The sequence below is a fragment of the Euleptes europaea genome, chromosome 2 (genome assembly GCF_029931775.1).
Source record: "Euleptes europaea isolate rEulEur1 chromosome 2, rEulEur1.hap1, whole genome shotgun sequence".
Lineage (NCBI taxonomy): Eukaryota > Metazoa > Chordata > Lepidosauria > Squamata > Sphaerodactylidae > Euleptes > Euleptes europaea.
In genome coordinates this window covers 26095171-26108149 of record NC_079313.1, presented here as the reverse complement: position 1 = coordinate 26108149, position 12979 = coordinate 26095171, and the positions used below count along the sequence as shown (strand labels likewise).

At 46.8% G+C, this 12979-nt stretch overlaps 1 protein-coding gene across 1 annotated transcript in view; it reads left to right on the top strand.

Moving 5' to 3' along the window:
* The window catches only part of DDR2 (discoidin domain receptor tyrosine kinase 2), a 56605-nt gene extending 43938 nt beyond the window's left edge, over nucleotides 1-12667 (top strand). Inside the window, exons 11-16 of the mRNA XM_056845676.1 lie at nucleotides 139-362; nucleotides 2373-2500; nucleotides 4513-4704; nucleotides 6451-6685; nucleotides 10384-10533; nucleotides 12208-12667. Of these exons, the coding sequence (XP_056701654.1) occupies nucleotides 139-362; nucleotides 2373-2500; nucleotides 4513-4704; nucleotides 6451-6685; nucleotides 10384-10533; nucleotides 12208-12342 (1064 nt within the window). The 3' untranslated portion in view covers nucleotides 12343-12667. The remainder of the gene's footprint in view (nucleotides 1-138; nucleotides 363-2372; nucleotides 2501-4512; nucleotides 4705-6450; nucleotides 6686-10383; nucleotides 10534-12207) is intronic.
* Nucleotides 12668-12979: the final 312 nt, after the last annotated feature.

The following is a 12979-nucleotide window of genomic DNA, read 5'->3' as shown; positions in this document are numbered from 1 at the left end:
GCGTTGACGAATGCGGGCACGTCTCTGCTGTAGTCCTTTTTGCAATTCCCTTTTCTCCATGGAGCCCCTTCCTCCCCCGCAACACCGCTCCCAAGGTGCTGTGCTAAGGTCATCTTCCACCTGTTTTTCTCTTTCCAGGCTGCAGTGGCGCCACCAAGCCTGCCCAGCCAAGTGGGGCCGAAGGGGTCCCTCATTATGCGGAGGCAGACATTGTCAACCTGCAAGGGGTGACCGGCAGCAACACCTATTCGGTCCCTGCTCTCACTATGGACTTGCTGTCTGGCAAAGACGTGGCTATGGCTGAATTTCCTAGGAAGTTGCTGACTTTCAAGGAGAAGCTGGGAGAAGGCCAATTTGGAGAGGTAAGTGCTCATGGCTCACTCCTTCCCGACCACATAAAGCTGCTGAGCCATAGTGAGTCAGACCTTTGGTCTGTCATGGTTAGTATTGTCTATTTGGACTGTCAGCGGCTCTTCAGGAACTCAGGGTCTTTCACATCACTTACTACCTGATTGGTTTATCTGGAGATGCTGAGGACTGAACCTGGCACGTTTTGCATGTAAAGCTGATGCTCCTTCCATTCAGCCACAGCCTCTTGTTTTATACTGAATCCCTTGGTCTGATCCAGGTTGGTATTGTCTATTCTGAATGCCATCAGCTCTCTAGGGTCTCACGTAAAGATCATTCACATCGCCTGCTTTCTGATCTTATAACTGGAGATGCTGAGGATTGGGACCTTGTTCAGGCAAAGCAGATCTCTAACACTGGGCCAGGGCTCCACCTCCGCTTCCACAAGGAGTGAGAAGTTCCAAGAGTAATTCTATGGGGTTTGGTTTTCTTTAAAAGAGAGAGCCTTGGAGATGTATCTTTAGAGATTTCCAGTTGGGGGTAGGCGTATGTAGTTTCCTGTTGCTGGTGTAGTTGCTGATATGCGTAGCGGCAATGGGGCTTCCAACATGAAGGGTTTCCCCATAGATTCCCTTCCCCAGTTCCCCAGCAGCAGCCATCTTCCCTCTCCCAGCCACAGAGGCTTTTCACATGTTGAAAAATCAGCAGTGTCACATTTTTATATCTGTATACCATTATAATAATAAGTGTATAAGGCTCTGTCAATTCCCAGTTTTTTTTTTTTTAAACTTAGCCCAATTCTCCAGCCTGTCAAGATCATCCTGTAGCCTCGCTCTGTCTTCTACCGTATTTGCTACCCCTCCCAATTTAGTATCAATTTAGTATTTAGGAGGAGGGGTCCGACTGCTTACATCTGCTCCCAAGATGCTTCTCCCCCAGCCAATCATGGCTCTCTTCCTATTCCTGTCTGTCACCTTCTTCCCAAGTCAAACTATACAACTAGCTGTAAAACAACTTTCCTTCTCTTTCCCATCTGCTGGAGGACATTGCTTTCACACACTGTTGTGAGCATTGACATTCCAACGCTAGAGAGAGCTTCTTCTGCAGGAGCATTAACACTCCTGACCCACATCAGGCTACACTATAGGAAAAATAACCAGTGAATACTGTTTTTTTTAAAAACCTCGGCACAAACTGCAAATGCACTTATGGGGGGGGGTCTAGGCCTTGGGCTTGCTGTTGGTCTAGTTTGGTGGGTGGTCATGACGAGAGGTCATTTTTCATCCTGTTGGATGTAATGTTGTGTCTGGGACGCTTCCATCATTGATAACGGGATTCTGGCGGGATGATAATGGACAACTAGAAGATCCAAATATCCCTCTGTGCAGAAATTCACAAGCAGCCCTGAAACTGGCTGCACATTAAATGCACTTTTTATTTTAATCTACATACAATGCAAACAAAACTTCAACACATAGTACATATACATAATACAATACATAAACACTACATAGACAGACTTGAAATCTACAACACTTTGATAATAGACTTTTCTCTGGGTGGACGTAACCAATTATGTTTTGTTGACTATACTAGCTTAGTCACATTTTATATACACTGCTTAATATAAAATCCTTCATTCGCATAATTATATACCTTATACTATCTCATTTATAATCTCTTATTAATTAATCAATATTAATAACTGAGTTTCAATATGCACTTTTTGCTTGATATATTAGATATAACCTTGTGACTAAACTTTTTCATTTAATTTTTTTAGAAGATATATGCACTATATAATTTCCAGTTATTTGGAAACTCTTAGTTGGGTTGTCTCTTTACAGAACTTGCCCTCTTGGCCCTCACTGCATACTCTACTAACTTATCCTTCCAATCGTCAATGTCTGGGCAATCTTCTGTTTTTTCAAATGCATTCTCCAAACATAGTGGAAAGTGGGGGCAAGGCAGAGAAGACTCTTTTGTGGGTTGATTTAATCTCGCTTGTCCTAATTCTCCCTTAGGTCCACCTGTGTGAAGTGGAAGGGATGGAGAAGTTTGCGGACAAAGATTTTGTCCTGGACGGCAACGTCGGCCAGTCTGTCCCAGTGGCTGTGAAAATGCTGCGAGCCGATGCCAACAAGAACGCCAGGTGCTTGGGAAATAATGATTTTATTTAGTATCTTTTTTATCTGCCAGTCCTCCAAGGAGCTCAGGGTGGCGTGAATCATTCTCCCCTTTTCCAATTTATCCTCACAACAGACCTGTGAAGTAGGTGAGGCTGGGAGAGAGTGACTGGCCCCGAGGTCACCCCGTGAACTTCATGGAGGTCTTTAAACATAGGCTAGATGGCCATCTGTCAGGAGTGCTTTGATTGTGGGATCCTGCATGGCGGGGGGAGGGTTGGGGTCTCTGGGGATGTGCGGGGAGGTAGTTGTTAATTTCCTGCATTGTGCAGGGGGTTGGACTAGATGGCCCTGGTGGTCCCTTCCAACTCTGTGATTCTATGTGGGGGTCTGAACCTGACTTCCTAGATCCAAGTTTGACACTCTAACCACTATGACACACTGGCTCCTGACATGCCATATATGCAGCATTCTTAAGAATGGCTACAGTAGGTTTTTACCCACTGCATGTGTACCCCCGACTTTTAAAAATGGTTTTAATAGTCTGCTTCTACCATGAGGACTGCTGCATGAGACTCTTTTTAAAGTTGCCTTTATGCTCTTTTTATTCCCTTTCTGGGTTTTTAATTGTTAACGACTTTTATTGTTTACGTTTTACTTTGTCAGCTGCCACCAGCAGGTTCTCTGGAAAGGTGGCATAGACATTTTCTAAATACATCGATAGCATATGTATGGAGGGCAGGTGAGCCATGCTGCAGAGAGCAGAGGACCGAGGGTGCAAAATTCCCAGGGCCCGAGGGCGCAGTGAAGCTAGAACCACAAACACATTTCTGGGTTTGTTTTTGATGTTTTTAGTGCAATTCTGCTCTGCAGCCCCTAAGGGCCCAGGCGAGTCAGAGTAGACTGAACGGAAAGAAGCTGTGACTCTGTTGCTGTTTGCCCCACTTTAAAAAAACACACCAAGTGATTTGTATGCTCTCCATGGCTGCAAACTTTTAAAGCTATGGGGCTGAGGAAAACATTTCCCTGTTGTGGGTTGTTCCTAAGATCACCAACCAACCTGGTATGCCTTCATTTCTGCCCCGCCCCCCGCCCAATTCTTCCGTGCTTGTCCCCTCCTCTTCCTTCCCAGCCTTATGCCTTCTCATCCCCGCCCTGGCTGGGGCGTTAAAACATACTTAATAGTAGAACCTCTGTGTCAAGTTAATATTCCCCAATAATCTGTCAAAGTAGTGGAAGGAGGATCCCTCTCCACACACTTTACATGCATCACAATCTATGTATGTATTAAAGGTTATAAATGTGGAAGAGGGAATGCCTTCGTTTCAGTTTTTATCACATGCTGCATAATTAATTGAATAAACTACTATAAGGGGACATCCACTGATTTAGAAGACTTTAAAAAATAGATTCATTGGGGGTGGAAAGGTCCACAAGTGGCCATTAGTTACAATGACCAAATAGAACCTCCATCTTTAGGGGCAGTATATTGTTGAATGCCACCTCTGGGGGCAACTTTTGGGGGTGGCTGTTGCCTTTATGCCCTGCTGGTGGGATTCCCAGAAGCATCTGCCTGGCTAGCGGGGGGAAATAGGGCATCGGACTAGAGAAACCTCTGGTGTGATCTAACAAGCTTCTTATTTTATTCTTATGGAAGGCACAGTGCATTTAATTATCCTATCCTAATTTTTATAGAGGGTTTCAAAAATATTATCCCGTGATCCCACTGCTTTCTCTGCATCTTTAAATATGCTACTGAATTATTAAAGTGTGTGGGAAGAAAGGGGACTGCGGTTTTTTAAATGTTCTGATATAACAATCACGTAAGGTAGGGCAGTAGTATTATTATCTCCATATTGGGAATTTGGAGGAGCCAAGAATGACCTCTTAAGTCCTCCTAGTGATTTCCTTGCAGAGGTAAGATTTGGAACAGAGACGTTTACATTCGTAGGTCAGTCTGTTAGCCACTACGCAACCCCAACTTTCATTGCTGTAGGTACTTTGGGACCATTAACTCCCCCTTCTTTCTTTCTGAAAGGAATGACTTTCTCAAGGAGATTAAAATCATGTCCAGGCTGAAGGATCCCAACATTATCCGGCTGTTGGCCGTGTGCATCACTGATGCCCCTCTCTGCATGATCACGGAGTACATGGAGAACGGGGACCTCAATCAGTTCTTGTCTCGCCAGGAGCCCCAGAGCTTGTCAGAGAGCCCCGCTTCTTCTGTCAGGTAGCCAATAAAAGGCCTGTAAATGCTGCTCTGCACATTGCCTTTTCCAAGTTGAGGTGCACTTCATGTGCCATCTGTTACACATTGTAATCATGAAGATCTGAGCTCCGGGGGTATGTATGTGTATGGGTAATATGTAGTTTTACAGGAAGGAATAAAAGCTTCACAGAAGGAAGCTGAAGAATTCACAGAAAAGGAAGGCATTGAAGACCTAGAACGAGGTGGCACCATGAAAGCATTTAGTGAGGGAGTCCGAGGTGAAAAGATAACAAAGGGCAACAATTTAAGAGAGTAGGAGGCTTTCAGGAAAGTATTGGGCCATTTATGCAGGGGTATTTAGCTCGTGAGGCTTCCTTTGCATTATTCATGATTTTACCAACCTTTAGAAGTCACTTCGCTCCCACCTCATTCTTTCCTCGCAGTTCTAGGATGCTGCTTTAAAACGAATTTAAATTCTGCTTTGAGGCAAGAATGAGGCAAATCCCCACCATTTTCATGCATAGTCCTAACTTTAGGTTTCTCTCCCCATGCCCATTCTGGCTTCCCCATCCCACATGTCTGTCCCTCTCATCCAATCCCTTCCCTCAAAGCAAAGTACAAAAGTGAGAGTGAAACCTTCATGAAATGTGCAGGAAGACACAAACTGGAGAGAGACTGCAAAGGCTGGAAGGCATCTCCTGGCAGGGAGCTGCTGAAGAAAGTGGGGGAGGAAAACCCAGCTTTGCGAAAGCACACACACAGACAGGGAGCAGTCCCTTTAAAAGCTGACCCGCCCCCTCCAAGTAAACTGCAACAAGGCTGCGTTTTCAGGGGGAGGGACTCAGAAGCTCCGTGATTCACTGGGGATGCATAATTAATCACAAGGCACTCCTGGAATTTCCCGGGGGTGGGGAGCCCTCATGCATATAGTGCTTGAGAATTTGTATCAGAAAACTGTGCAGCAAACCAAACACACACTTCCCCTGCACAAATGACCTTGGAGTTCCATCTTTTCATCTGTTTTAATGGCCTTTCTTCTGTACTGTTTTATAAATATTGCTTAGGCTGCTGAATGTAATTTTATGATGTTTTATGCTTGTTTTTTTATATTCTGTTGCCAATTTTAAAAAATTAAAAAGCCTTCTGGTGGCAGGGAAGGAAATGGGCACCACAGGGGCAAGGAAAATGGCTGCTGTGTGGGTAGGACTAAGAAAATCTTCACTTTCCCACCAGTGCTGCAGCCATCTAGCTTTTGATGCAATGTTTCACAAAACCTCAAGGCAAAAAAGGTTTGGAAAAGACCGGAGAAAGGCTGGGGAAACCCTGGGAAGTGTGCGAATGCACCACAATGCTGTGGGGAAATGGGGCAAAAAACCAACTTCTCAACAGCATTGAACCCTGGGCAACAAGAAATAAGAACAAAATGTACAGTAAGGCCATGGAGGACTTTAGGACTTAGAATCGTAGAACTAAAAGTTAGCAAAATGACATCTAGTGTTCCTCAGAGCAGGATTCCTTTATCTGGGGGCTTTTTAAATTGGCATATTAATATTAAAACAACCCCCACACCTCCCATTGATTTGCCTACAGAATAATTTGCAAAATTAGGACAGTGGTTGTTCATACAGTTCCTGCCACATTATTCTGTTCTTCTATGAGTTTATCATGTGCTGCCTTGCCTGAAAGGGGCCAGCTGTCTGCCGTCTGACAATTTGCTGACTCGGCATTTGGCCTGATCCCTCCTCTGGCTCTTCTTTTCATCTTCAGCTATGCTGACCTGAAATTCATGGCTACACAGATTGCTTCTGGCATGAAGTATCTGTCCTCCCTGAATTTCGTCCATCGAGACCTGGCCACACGCAATTGCCTAGTGGGGAAGAATTACACCATCAAGATAGCTGACTTTGGAATGAGCCGGAACCTCTACAGTGGCGACTACTACAGGATCCAGGGCCGAGCGGTGCTTCCCATCCGCTGGATGTCGTGGGAGAGCATCCTTTTGGTAATCTTCTTGCACCCTGCACTTCCCACCTGGTCTATTGGAGCCAAAACATATCCTTCTGTCTCAATAATTAGGGCCAGTTCACACATTGGAAAGTCCTGGGGGAATTTCTGTCAGATGTGCCATGAGAGTTTTATTCTCCCCAGATGCACATGGGTCCACGTCTGATTACTACCACAGTGCGCATGGAGTTCAGCCCCTTCCATGCCGTTTTCACATTATGAAACAGCCATGGGAGCTGCTGTTTCCCTGTGAAGATTATATATAGCCATGCATGTTGCAGAATTTTTGCAGCAGAGTAAAATGCAGCTCCCTGGTACAGTGTCAGGACATGAAGACGGCTGAAGCCCCTTCCCCACATGCTTTGGTTGGAATCATGCATGTGGGGGCACAGGAATCCCATCACTGGATTCAAAGTCCTCAGAGTGTCCATAACAACTTAGTAATGTGGGAATTGGCCATAAGTAGGGTTACCAGGTCCCTCCTTTTCTCCAGCGGGAGATTTTTGGGGTGGAGGTGAGGTGAGATTGTGCATGCGCAGCCGCACCGATGCGATTGTGTCACTTCCGGTTTACACCCAGAAATGCCGCATCACAAGGGGCCTTTACTACACAAACTGGGAGTTTGAGTGGTAAAAGGTCCCTTGCGATGGGGCGCTTCCGGGAGTGAACCGGAAGTGATGTAGTGCCGCGCGTGCATGCGTTGCCCGCCGACCCTCAGCTGGTCAGCGGGCAGCCAGGTGGATTGGCGGGGGTTTGCCCGCCACCACCTGTCACTTGGCAACCCTAAACCAAACTCAAGAATACTCTATGCTGTACAGATATCTGAACAAAACCGGCAGCATGCGAAATAAGCAGTGCAAAAATCTATTCAAAAAGCCTAATACAAATGCCACTATAACTCTGACATACAATAAATATACTAAATACACTAAAGAGGGCTTCAAAAGAAACACTAATGAGCCCTGGGTGAGTTCAATATGCAAAGTGAGTGGTTAAGAGTTCCTGTAATACTGTTATCTCTACTGCTTGTCTCTATTTCCTCACCGCTACGAACTTTGTTTGCCTTATTGGATACATGAAGAAATTTACTTGCTAAACAATTGCTGTAATAGTATATTCATTGTGTGTTAGTGTTATAGTGGCATTTGTGTTTAGTGTATTTAGTATATTTATTGTATGTCAGTGTTACAGTGGCATTTGTATTAGGCTTTTTGAATAGATTTTTGCACTGCTTATTTTGCACTTGGCAACCCCTAGCCGTAAGTGTGTTCTGTAAACTTATCCTTTGTCCCTCCCATTTCCATGTAAGCAAATACTCAAGGCCACTAATCCAGATTTTTTACACAATTACCAGTCACCCTGTGCATGCTGCATTTATCAGGTTGCCAGCTCTGGGTTGGGAAATACCTGGAGATTTTTGGGGTGGAGCCTGAGGAGGGCGGAGTTTGGGGTAGGGAGGGGAAGGACTTTAATGCCATAGAGTCCAATTGCCAAAGTGGTCCATTGCAACAACAATGTGGAATTATTAATGCAGAAAATGGCTTTGTTTCACAAAATAGATTAACCCGCTTATACTTTGTTGTAATGGAGGGGGGAAATGCCTACAAAACAGCTACACATAGGGGAAGCAGGATCAAAAATGGCAAATGTTCTAACAATGCAAGGTGGGGGGGGGTTTAGGACCGCCCCCAACACTACTTTGTTTTCATTTGGAAATGAAATGGGAGCTCAGTTAGTGCAGCCTGGTTGTAGACTGACCCAGGAACTGCCACCACTCCCTAGTTCTAGATCTGCATAAAGTACCATGGATTATCCCCATTTCAGTCATGGGTCCAATTTAGGGTTGCCAGCTCCAGATTTGGAAACTCCTGGAGATTTTAAGGTTGGAGTCTGGGGAGGAACAACAGCAGGGTATAAGGCCATATCGCCCACTTTCCAAAGCAGCCATTTTCTCCAGGGGAACTGGTCTCCGTCTGAAGATCACTTGCTGTTTCACGAGAGCTCCAGCTGCCCCCTGAAGGTTGGCAACCCTTTAGCCCAACTACACATTACATTCTACCCAGGGATGCTCCAGGGTTTGATAGAAAAGGTATGTTCTGAAGTTCTCCGCTTCCCAGGAACACGGGCCAAATCCGGATCAGGACCATGACGAGATCTGGGGTGGTGGTGGAGTGTAGACCTTTACCATTTCATGCCTTTTTCCCAACCTAAAAAGGCCCCAGGGAGTGCTATTTGTCTCTCTGTGGAAACATATTGGCCATTTATGCTTGGTAATTAGCAGTGCGTTCCAGGCTGAAGTGCCCAGCATATTTTTTTTTAGTTTTTCATGCTGAACCATCATTCAGGAAGTAACTGCGAAGCTGGCGCATACCTGCTTCGCATTTCTTAAGAGCCCCTTTAACGGGACCTTTTGTGTTTGCTCCGCCCTCGCCTCGAAGAATCCCCTCAAGGAAGCATGCAAAATGATAGCCGTGCGTTAGCTATGCAAACGGCTAATGCAGGGATGGGGAACCTCAGGCACGGGGGCAGTATGTGGCCCCTGAGGACATTTTTTGTGGCCCTCGGGAGATCCGGGGCCCTGACGCGGAGGCGGGGCGCAGGGTGGCCCTCCCCAAGGGTGTTCCTGGGGCCGCGGCTTACAGGGGCGCTGCAGCGCCCCCTTTGGACCTCCTCTCGCCGACTGTTGGCTGTTGGTCGGCGAGAGAAGGGTAGGGGGAGGGATGCTTCCCCCAAGGCTGCCCCCTACAGCCGTGGCATGCAGGAACGCCACGGCACATTGTAAGCCCCTCTCGCTGCCTGTCTGCTGTTGAGCAGCGAGGGGGGGGGAAGAGGCCAACGGCGCCCGGCGGCAGAGCATGCATGTGGGAGCCAATCAGGCTTCGGGGTGGGGGCTTTTGTGGACTCTGGGGGGGGAGGGCATGGAGACTGGGGCCCGGCGTGCATGGGTGTGTGTGTGGGGGGGGAAGGCTTTTCTCTCTTTTCTTCCTCTTTTTCTGTCACTCCTTCTCCTTTCTTTCTGTCTCTTTCTTTCTTCCCCTCCATCTTTTCTTTCTTTCCCTCCGTCCTTTTCTTTCTTTCTCCCCATCCTTTTCTTTCTTTCTCCCCCTCTCTCCATTTCTTTCTCCCTTTCTCTCTCTTTCTCCCTCCCTCCCTTTTCCTCTTTCTCTGTTTTCCTTCCTCCCTTCCTCCCTTGCCGATTGACTGTGTGCTGCGCCCCCCTAGCGCCTTCTTTACTCGGGCCCACCTCTGGCTGCCCTCCCGCCTGGGAGGGGGGAGCGGGGGAGCCCTGCAGGCCTTCTCTGTGTGGCCTCCCCTGGGTTTGCCAAACTCCAGGTGGTGGCTGGAAACCTGGCAACCCTAGCCTCTCCCCCCACCAGGAGATCTACATTTGGTATGGCCCCTGAATGATGTCATAAATGTGCAAATGGCCCTTGGCAGGAAAAAGGTTCCCCACCCCTGGTCTACCCCTTAAACAAATCTTAGTCGATTGACTGTATACATTTAAATTGATTAATAATATAAATTTGCATACGAATAAAAGCAATTTGAGCAGTTCCTTGTTTTTAAATGATGCACATAGTTAAAAAAATACTACCACTCTTTCAATCTGTACTTACACTTTTTCATTCTTTCCTTTTTGGATGCTGGGTTATCATACCTGCATTATTCTGATTTGCACTCTCTCTCTTAATCCAGGGGAAATTCACCACAGCAAGTGACGTGTGGGCGTTTGGTGTGACGCTCTGGGAGACCTTCACATTTTGCCGCGAGCAGCCCTATTCCCAGCTTTCAGATGAGCAAGTCATTGAGAATACCGGAGAGTTCTTCAGGGATCAGGGGCGGCAGGTAGGGAAACATTTGTGGTAGCAAAAGATGCTCTTTTATAACAGGAAAAAAGGGAAAGGCTCCAAAATGGTCCTCTGGTCCAAACCCACCTCCAGCCTCTGCAGGGACTATCTACTCAGACCTTTAATAAAACCTATAATAATTAAATAGGATAAACGTTAGCAAACTACAGATATCTTTTTGGATGCTGTGCAACTTTGGTAGGGGTGCCAAGCATGAAGGAAATGATCTTTATTCTGGGTAGGTCAAAGAGTTTGAGATGGTTGCAGGATGTCTACGTTCTCCAGGCTGTGGAGAATCCCACCTGCATCCTATGCAGCCATCAGGTTAAATGACCTCAGAATGCCAATTTGTAAGGCATTTCCTAATAAGAAACCTGAAGTAGTATAAATTTAAAAAACTTTAATTAGCTGCTGGAGAACTGGTGACTGGGACAGCTGTCCAGCATTCCTCCATAGATGCTTTTTGGCAGATATACACTCGCTTCCCATAGTGGGATTCAGGTGTCCTTGTGCCACTCAAGCTCCTTGGCCTGCCCAGGCTTCATGCCCACCCTTCCCAGGTGTCTCTTTAATGCAGGCCTTATGACAGCCCAGCCTGCTACACGTGTGTCCTTATTCACAGCTCCTGTTAATCAGGACCAGGGTTCAGGCTGCCCCAATGGCGGTCACCTTCTTGCCCTTACAGAATAGTGTAAAGAGAGACCTAATGTGGATCGAGCAGGGGTCCCCAACCTTATTGAGCCTGAGGACACTTTTGGAAGTTTGAGAAAAGGGAGTGAGGGCAGCACCACAAATTAGCTGCCATGTGGGGCATAGTCAACTACAAGATGGCTGCCGTGAGGACTGAGACTAGGGCCTTTTATGCAGGGACGTTTTCCCTGCTTGACTGTTTCGGGGCTTCGTTTTGATGATGTACGCCTTTCCAGACCATCAGAGGTCGCCTCGCTCTTCCTGCATGTTTTGCCCACATTTTCCAGATTCTGGCTGAAACAGCCAGAAACACAGGCAAAACACACAGGGAGAGCAAGGTGACCTCTGACTAGGCTTACCAGGTCCCTCCTCTTCTTCGGTGGGAGGTTTCTGGAGTGGAGGTGGGGGGGGGGGTTGCGCACTCCCGGAACTGCTGCATTGCAAAAGGCTGGTTTCCACTCAAACTCCCAGTTTGAGTGGTAAAGGCCTGTTGCGATGCAGCACTTCCAGGTGTAAAACGCACCACAAGGGATCGTTTTCCACTCAAATGTACCCTTGTGATGTGTTTTACACCCGGAAGTGCTGCATCGCAACAGGCCTTTACCACTCAAACTGGGAGTTTGAGTGGAAACCTGCCCTTTGCAATGCAGCACTTCTGGGTGTGAACCGGAGGTGACCTGTCCCTGCCTGCACAGGTTGCCCGCCGACCCTCAGCTGGTCAGCGGGTGGCCAGGTGGATTGGCGGGGTTTTGCCCGCCACCACCTGGCACTTGGCAACCCTACCTCTGACGGTTGGGAAAGGCTTGCATAATCAAAAGGAAGCTCTGAAGCAGTCAGTGAGGGTGACTGCAGGGAAATGTCCCTGCGTAAAAGGCCTAGACCAGAAAAAGTCCTATTAATATCATGGTTGCCTTCTGTTTCTGGTGCCTTTGAAGAAGGAATAAGTCTTTATTCAGTGTTTACCTTTTTCTCCCTTTTCCAGACATATCTCCCACAGCCTGCCTTTTGCCCTGATCCTGTGTATAAGCTAATGCTCAGCTGCTGGAGACGAGACACCAAAGACAGGCCTTCTTTCCAGGAAATACATCGCCTCCTCGAAGAAGCAACCACTTCATAGTCAACGCCTTTGATTCCTACACCAGATGCTCTGGGCCACCTCTCAAAGAAACCCCACACGTCAAGCTGAAGCAATGTCACCTGGACTTTCCATTGCTTTGAGTAGCAGAGCTGGGACTTTAATCGGCCACCAAAGGAAAGAAGGTGGGATCTGACCAGGTCTGCCACACAACCTTATTCAAGGTGCTGTGCTTTGGACTGGCAAAGGTTGAAACAAATGTTTATTTATCTTGTACATGTTATAGCTTCTGATTCATGAATGCATTTTTTTTCTGCAAAAGGAGGTATACTATTTTTTTCCTCGAGGAAACATTTTGAGATGTGTCCTGAAGATGGTATTGGTAAGAGGCATATGGAAATAAGAAAGTGACGAAGTACCTACCTGGTATTTTATGTTTGGGGCTCTATGTATGCTATGAACCCATAGGGCCACAAAAAGAAAAGCACAGAATGAGATATCCAAGGCAGGATATCCTGCCTTTAGCTTCTGTAGATTCTCAACTTTTAAAAAGACCAAGATTCTAGTCCTCGGGGGCTGCAAAGATACATCAGAAAGTAGTTGGACAGTACATCCTAAACCCCAGTACATCCTAAATTGACTAAGATTTCCAGTTGTTGAAGGCAGGGCTTCATTCTTC